This window comes from Excalfactoria chinensis, unplaced genomic scaffold (genome assembly GCF_039878825.1).
Source record: "Excalfactoria chinensis isolate bCotChi1 unplaced genomic scaffold, bCotChi1.hap2 Scaffold_366, whole genome shotgun sequence".
Lineage (NCBI taxonomy): Eukaryota > Metazoa > Chordata > Aves > Galliformes > Phasianidae > Excalfactoria > Excalfactoria chinensis.
The window spans coordinates 20,001-27,500 of NW_027315654.1; the positions used below are offsets into that span (position 1 = coordinate 20,001).

The 7,500-nt window shown below is 68.8% G+C and overlaps 1 protein-coding gene across 1 annotated transcript; it reads left to right on the forward strand.

Moving 5' to 3' along the window:
• Positions 1-4,083: 4,083 nt before the first annotated feature.
• LOC140264957 (uncharacterized) lies at positions 4,084-6,061 on the forward strand. Its single transcript, XM_072360851.1, has 3 exons — positions 4,084-4,233; positions 4,796-5,382; positions 5,551-6,061. Exons 1-3 carry the CDS (start codon positions 4,084-4,086, stop codon positions 5,657-5,659), a joined length of 846 nt encoding a protein of 281 aa, XP_072216952.1. The 3' UTR covers positions 5,660-6,061.
• Positions 6,062-7,500: the final 1,439 nt, after the last annotated feature.

Sequence of the window (7,500 nt, forward strand, 5' to 3'; positions counted from 1 at the left end):
ACGGGCAGCGACCCCTAGCCGCCGCCGCCGAGCCCGAGTGCCGCTCGGACCCGGGTAGACCGTGGCGACCGACTCGAGCCGCACGGGCAGCGACCCCTAGCCGCCGCCGCCGAGCCCGAGTGCCGCTCGGAGCCGGGTAGACCGTGGCGACCGACTCGAGCGGCACGGGCAGCGACCCCTAGCCGCCGCCGCCGAGCCCGAGTGCCGCTCGGACCCGGGTAGACCGTGCCGACCTGGTCGAGCCGCAGGGGCAGCGACCCCTAGCCGCCGCCGCCGAGCCCGAGTGCCGCTCGGACCCGGGTAGACCGTGCCGGCGCACCCGAGACGCCACGGAAGCGACACCTGGCTTATGACGCGGAACGATCGAGTGGAGTGGAGCCCGCCGAGATAGGTTGCACCGTGCCGCCGCACGCGAGCCGGCGCGGCTGAGACGCCCGTCTGCCGCCGCGGAAGCACGGAGCGGACCGGAGCCCGCCGGGGCCGGGGAAACCGTGCCGGCGCACGCGAGCCGCCACAGAAGCGACAACCGGCTTCTGCCGGGGAACGATCGAGTGGAGCGGAGCCCGCCGAGATAGGTTGGACCGTGCCGGCGCACCCGAGCCTGCGCGAATGCAACCAACTGTCCTCCGCCGCGGAATGACCGAGCCGATCGGAGCGTAGTACGCACGGTCTCGGTGCACTGCGTTCGGCTCGCACGTTCCGCGGCAGCGCCCGAGGGTCGCTGCCCATCCGTCTCGAGCCGGTCGGCAAGGTCTACCCGGTTAACAGCGGCACTCGGGCTCGGCGGCGGCGGCTAGGGGTCGCTGTCAGTGCGGCTCGAGTCGGTCGGCAGGGTCTTCCCGGTTACGAGCGGCACTCGGGCTTGGCAGCGGCGGCAATAGGTCACTGCACGTGCGGCTCGAGTCGGTCGGCAGGGTCTACCTCGTAATTAGCGGCTTTCGAGCTCAGCGTCGGCGGCTAGGCGTTGCTGCACCTGTGGCTCGAGTCGGTCGGAAGGGTCTACTCGGTTACGAGTGGCACTCGGGCTCGGCAGCGGCGGCTAAGGGTCGCTGCCAGTGCGACTCAAGTCGGTCGGCAGGGTCTGCCTGGATACCAGTTGCTTTCGGGCAGGGCGGTGGCGGCTATGCGTTGCTGCCCGTGCAACTCGACTAGGTCGGCAGGGTCTACCCGGTTACGAGCGGCTTTCGGGCTCAGCGGCGGCGGCTTGGGGTCGCTGCCCGTGCGACTCGAGTCGGTCAGCAGGGTCTACCCGGTAACCAGTGGCACTCGGGCTCGGCGGCGGCGGCTAAGGGTCGCTCTTCGTGTGGCTCGAGTCGGTCGGCACTGTCTACCCGGCTCAGATCAACACTCGTGACCGGCGGCAGCAGCAAGGGGTCACTGCCCTTGCGACTCGACTAGGTCAGCAGGGTCTACCCAGTTACAAGCGGGTTTCGGGTTCGGCGGCGGAAATTAGGGGTCGATGCATGTGCGACTCGAGTCGGTCGGCACGGTCTACCCGGGTCCGAGCGGCACTCGGGCTCGGCGGCGCAGGCCAGGGGGCGCTGCCCGTGCGACTCGACTAGGTCGGCAGGGTCTACCCGGGTCCGAGCGGCACTCGGGCACGGCGGCGCAGGCCAGGGGGCGCTGCCCGTGCGGCTCGAGTAGGTCGGCAAGGTCTACCCGGTTAACAGCGGCACTCGGGCACGACGGCGCAGGCTAGGGGGCGCTGCCCGTGCGACTCGACTAGGTCGGCAGGGTCTACCCGGTTAACAGCGGCACTCGGGCGCGGCGGCGCAGGCTAGGGGGCGCTCTTCGTGTGGCTCGAGTCGGTCGGCACTGTCTACCCGGCTCAGATCAACACTCGTGCTCGGCGGCGGCAGCAAGGGTTCGCTGCCCTTGCGACTCGAGTAGGTGGGCAGGGTCTACCTGGTTACGAGCTGCTTTCGGGCACGGCGGCGGAAATTAGGGGTCGATGCATGTGCGACTCGAGTCGGTCGGAAGGTTCTACCCGGTTTCGAGGGGCACTCGGGCTCGGCGGCGCGGGCCAGGGGGCGCTGCCCGTGCGGCTCGACCAGGTCGGCACGGTCTACCCGGGTCCGAGCGGCACTCGGGCTCGGCGGCGCAGGCCAGGGGGCGCTGCCCGTGCGGCTCGACTAGGTCGGCAGGGTCTACCCGGGTCCGAGCGGCACTCGGGCGCGGCGGCGCAGGCTAGGGGGCGCTGCCCGTGCGACTCGACTAGGTCGGCAGGGTCTACCCGGGTCCGTACGGCACTCGGGCACGGCGGCTCAGGCCAGGGGGCGCTGCCCGTGCGGCTCGAGTAGGTCGGCAAGGTCTACCCGGTTAACAGCGGCACTCGGGCACGACGGCGCAGGCTAGGGGGCGCTGCCCGTGCGACTCGACTAGGTCGGCAGGGTCTACCCGGTTAACAGCGGCACTCGGGCACTGCGGCGCAGGCTAGGGGGCGCTGCCCGTGCGACTCGACTAGGTCGGCAGGGTCTACCCGGGTCCGAGCGGCACTCGGGCACGGCGGCGCAGGCCAGGGGGCGCTGCCCGTGCGGCTCGACTAGGTCGGCAGGGTCTACCCGGGTCCGAGCGGCACTCGGTCTCGGCGGCGCAGGCCAGGGGGCGCTGCCCGTGCGGCTCGACTAGGTCGGCAGGGTCTACCCGGGTCCGAGCGGCACTCGGGCACGGCGGCGCAGGCCAGGGGGCGCTGCCCGTGCGACTCGACTAGGTCGGCAGGGTCTACCCGGGTCCGAGCGGCACTCGGGCACGGCGGCGCAGGCCAGGGGGCGCTGCCCGTGCGACTCGACTAGGTCGGCAGGGTCTACCCGGGTCCGAGCGGCACTCGGGCACGGCGGCGCAGGCCAGGGGGCGCTGCCCGTGCGGCTCGAGTAGGTCGGCACGGTCTACCCGGTTAACAGCGGCACTCGGGCACGACGGCGCAGGCTAGGGGGCGCTGCCCGTGCGACTCGACTAGGTCGGCAGGGTCTACCCGGTTAACAGCGGCACTCGGGCACGGCGGCGCAGGCTAGGGGGCGCTGCCCGTGCGACTCGACCAGGTCGGCAGGGTCTACCCGGGTCCGAGCGGCACTCGGGCACGGCGGCGCAGGCCAGGGGGCGCTGCCCGTGCGGCTCGAGTAGGTCGGCAAGGTCTACCCGGTTAACAGCGGCACTCGGGCACGACGGCGCAGGCTAGGGGGCGCTGCCCGTGCGACTCGACTAGGTCGGCAGGGTCTACCCGGGTCCGAGCGGCACTCGGGCACGGCGGCGCAGGCCAGGGGGCGCTGCCCGTGCGGCTCGAGTAGGTCGGCACGGTCTACCCGGTTAACAGCGGCACTCGGGCACGACGGCGCAGGCTAGGGGGCGCTGCCCGTGCGACTCGACTAGGTCGGCAGGGTCTACCCGGGTCCGAGCGGCACTCGGGCACGGCGGCGCAGGCCAGGGGGCGCTGCCCGTGCGGCTCGAGTAGGTCGGCACGGTCTACCCGGTTAACAGCGGCACTCGGGCACGACGGCGCAGGCTAGGGGGCGCTGCCCGTGCGACTCGACTAGGTCGGCAGGGTCTACCCGGTTAACAGCGGCACTCGGGCACGGCGGCGCAGGCCAGGGGGCGCTGCCCGTGCGACTCGACTAGGTCGGCAGGGTCTACCCGGTTAACAGCGGCACTCGGGCACGGCGGCGCAGGCTAGGGGGCGCTGCCCGTGCGACTCGACTAGGTTGGCACGGTCTACCCGGGTCCGAGCGGCACTCGGGCACGGCGGCGCAGGCTAGGGGGCGCTGCCCGTGCGACTCGACTAGGTCGGCACGGTCTACCCGGTTAACAGCGGCACTCGGGCACGGCGGCGCAGGCTAGGGGGCGCTGCCCGTGCGACTCGACTAGGTCGGCAGGGTCTACCCGGGTCCGAGCGGCACTCGGGCTCGGCGGCGGCGGCGGCTAGGGGTCGCTGCCCGTGCGACTCGACTGGGTCGGCACTGTCTACCCGGCTCCGAGCGGCACGGGCTCGGCGGCGGTGGCTAGGGGGCGCTGCCCGTGCCGCTCGATTCGGTCGCCACGGTCTACCCGGCTCCGCCCCGGACTCTAGAGGTCGCTGCCGGACAGGCTCGGATGCGGCCCGGCCCACCCGGAGGAAGCGCGCGTGCGCGAGCCGGGGCCGCGCCCACCGGGAGGGCCGTTGGTGATGGAATTCCGGCCGGTCTGCCGGAAATCCGGGACGGCGGTCGGCCCGGACGGCGCGCGGTCGCTCGCCTCGGCGGGGTAAGGATGGAAGAACAGCGGGTAGACGGCAGCGGTCGGCAGAGAGGTGGGCCGGCGGGAGGCGCGGGGTGGCCGCGGGGGCGGGGGCGCGGGCGCGGGCGGGGGCGCGGGCGCGGGCGGGGGCGCGGGCGCGGGCGCGGGCGGGGGCGCGGGCGCCGCCGTTGCCGAGTCGCGCTCGTTCGACTCTTCCGGTCCCCGGGATCGTGCCGAGGGTGCCGGGGGGTGGGGGGGGTTGGAAGGATAAATGGGAAAATGTAAAAAGTCCCGCGGCTCTCTCGGCCGGCGTGGGGGGGTGCGGGGTGGGGGGGCGCTGGTTGGAGACAGGGTAAAAGAAGGATGGCGGGTGGGGGGGGGGAGAGAGAGCGAGAGAGAGCGAGAGAGAGCGAGAGAGAGAGCACGCGCCAGTGGAGACCGTGGTGGAAAAAAAAAAAAAAAAAAAAAAGCGAAAAATCGATCTGATTTCACCGGCAGCCGGGCGGCGGCGCGGCGGGGGTCTCCCGCCCGAAGCGCCGAGGGGGGGTGGGCCTCCCACTTATCCTGCACCTCTCCCGTCTCTTCGCAGCGCCGGACTAGAGTCGAGGTCACCGGGGTCTTCTATTCCCCGCCGATTCCGCCGAGCCCGTTCCCTCGGCTGCGATTTCGCTGGACGGTAGGTCGGGACAGAGGGGACTTTGTTCCTCTTCTGCCGGAGCTCTGGCCGCGGCGGAGGCGGTTCCCGCCTCGGACCCCGCGGCCACGGAGGCGGAGGCGTTTCCGGGTGGGGGAGGACGCGAAGGGGGGGGGGGGGGAACGGGGGCTCGCTCGGCAGAAGCGGCCCGTGCGAAAGGACGCTCTCCGCGGATTTTTCTTGACTCGTCCCCTTTCTTTCCCACGCGACGCGCACCGGCCTACGGGCGCCCGAGGGCGGCAGCAGGCGCGGTCGCCCCCAGGAGGTACGCGAGAAGGCCTAGCGCGGGGTACCGGCGACGAGACCTTCTCCGACGAATCCTCGCGCGCTCCGACGGGACGACTCGGAGGCTTTCGCCGCCGTTTACCCGCGGCGACGGCATCCCTCAGCCCTTCTCCGTCTGTACGGGGAACGGGTCGCCGCGGCGCCGGACCTCTGACGGATCGGCCGAGGCGAGCGTCGGGTCAGCTGCGGGAGCACAGGTGAGAGTCGTTTCGCCGCGTGTCACGGGTCACCTAGATTTACCCGTGCCCGCGACGGGGGCCGCCGCCGCCGCCGCCCCGTCGGGCCCCCGGCCCGGAAAGGGAGGGGAAAAAGGGGGGCGGAAAGAACAGCGGCAGCAATCTAAGGGGGAAAACTTCTTTTACTAGATACGGTGTCGGAGCACGAGGTAACGTCGTAGAATACGATCTCGTCGAGGCTCGTCCGTCGAACGAAACAGAGAGAGAGAGTCCCCGAAAACCCAGAGGCCTGCTGTGAACTCCAGGCGACGGACGCGGCCGGAGCGCTCCTCGCGCCCCGAGAGTCAGAGAGAGAGGGGGAGAGAGAGAGAGAAGTCCAGCCTGGGAGCGAGAGATAATCCTCCTCCCGCGAGCTATCTCTGGCCGCGACGTCCCCTGGGATACGTAGACGCGTAGCGCGCGCGACGTCGCGACGTAGAATATCGAGAGCGACGCCGCGAAACCGCGACGCCGCGCTCCCGGAAAAGGGTGGAGCTCGACTCCGCTTCCTCCGGACCTCCTCGAAGGGCCGAGCGCCGCCGAGGCGGCGCAGCATCTCTCGGAGACGGCTCCCCGGCGGAGACGGCCTCGGCGTTCCTTCCCGGCGAAGGCGTCCGCATCGGTGAGTTTTTCCTCCTCAATAAACGTTTGGATATCCGTTGCCGTCCTCGTGTCCTTCCGCCTTCCGCCGTCACACCGGATTCCCCTCCGGCTTCCCCCTTCGGAGCCGGTCGAAAGCCCTTCGACCGGTCCGGAGAGCCGCCGGCCGGTTAACCGGCGCCCGTGCGGGGGCCCCGCTCGCTCGGGCGGAGTCCATCGCGAGCCGGTTCAGAGCCGGTTTCCTTCCCAAAGGCCGGCCCGAGATCGGCCCCGAGGTCCTGAGGACGCGGGCGAGCTGCTGCCGCCTCCGCTCGCTCGCTCACCGAAACCACCCTCTGCTTCCTGCCAAGGAAGGGCATTCCAAGCACGGCGGCTAGACCTGAGCCTAGCGATCGTCAAGGCCCCGCCGCACCCGCCTCAGACCGGAGGCCCCCCCCCCCCCCCCCTTCCGCAACGGGAAGCTCTCGCCGGCTTAGCCGAGTCCAGCCACCCCGCCGGCAGCCTCTAGCTTCCGCCGCTTTGCAACTGCGGTCGCTGGGAGCCGGGCGGACCAGACAAACAAACAAGCAGGCGAGCGACCAACCGACCAAACAAAAAACCCCCGCGAAAAAAACAAAACAAAACAAAAGCCACGCGGGCCGGGCGGGCGAGACGCGTCCGGGAGAGGGTGATGGGGTTAAGGGCGAGGCCTGGGGGGTCAGGGCTAGGCGGGCCGCTTTCGGGTACGGGTCGGGTTCTGGCTCGCGCGGCCCGTGGTGGTGGTGGTGGGAGGGGATGGGGGAGGGCGGGGGGGGGAACTGGGGAGAAGGGCGGAGGACGGACGCGGAGCGGGAAGCTCGGGCCGGTACCGGCAGCCAGGTCCTACCCGCAACCCCGTCACGGACCCCCTCGCCTCGCCAGAGACCCCTTTCTTCGTGACAGAGGGCGCGCCGAGCCGGGCCGGGCCTACTCACGCGTTGGCGCGCGCGGACGAGCGACGAGGAAAAAAAAAAAAAAGAGAAAAGGAAAGAAGCCGCAAGTCAGTCAAAGAAAAGAGAAGAAGATTTTAAAATGCACAGAAAGATCGTAGCGTTTCGTGGTAACGGAATAATCGTATAACGATAATAAAAACAATAAAGACGTAAAAGATGGGGGGGGGGCGGGAAGAAGCGATAAATCAAAACTAAACGCGTAAATAAATAAATAAATAAATGGGGGAAAAAGAGAGGGGGGCAAGGGAAAAAAAGGGGAAAAAAGAGAAAAGGAAAAAAAAAACAATAAGGGAAAAAATACAAGGAAAAAAAAGGGGAAAAAAGAGAAAAGGAAAAAAAAAACAACAAGGGAAAAAATACAAGGAAAAAAAAGGAAAAATGAAGGAAAAAAAAAGAAAAAAGGGGGGGGTGAGCTAAAAAAAGGGAAAAAAAAAAAAGAAAAAAAAAAAGAAAAAGGGGGGGGTGAGCTAAAAAAAGGGGAAAAAAAGAAAAAAAAAAAAGAAAAACGGGGGGGGTGAGCTAAAAAAAG

What these genes read in the sequence shown, in the direction of transcription:
- LOC140264957 (XM_072360851.1), top strand. Translation starts at nt 4,084, where the DNA reads ATGCGGCCCGGCCCACCCGGAGGAAGCGCGCGTGCGCGAGCCGGGGCC. An exon ending in CGGTCGCTCGCCTCGGCGGG is followed by an intron (nt 4,234 to 4,795) that starts GTAAGGATGGAA and finishes GTCTCTTCGCAG; the next exon opens with CGCCGGACTAGAGTCGAGGT. An exon ending in GGTCAGCTGCGGGAGCACAG is followed by an intron (nt 5,383 to 5,550) that starts GTGAGAGTCGTT and finishes TTCTTTTACTAG; the next exon opens with ATACGGTGTCGGAGCACGAG.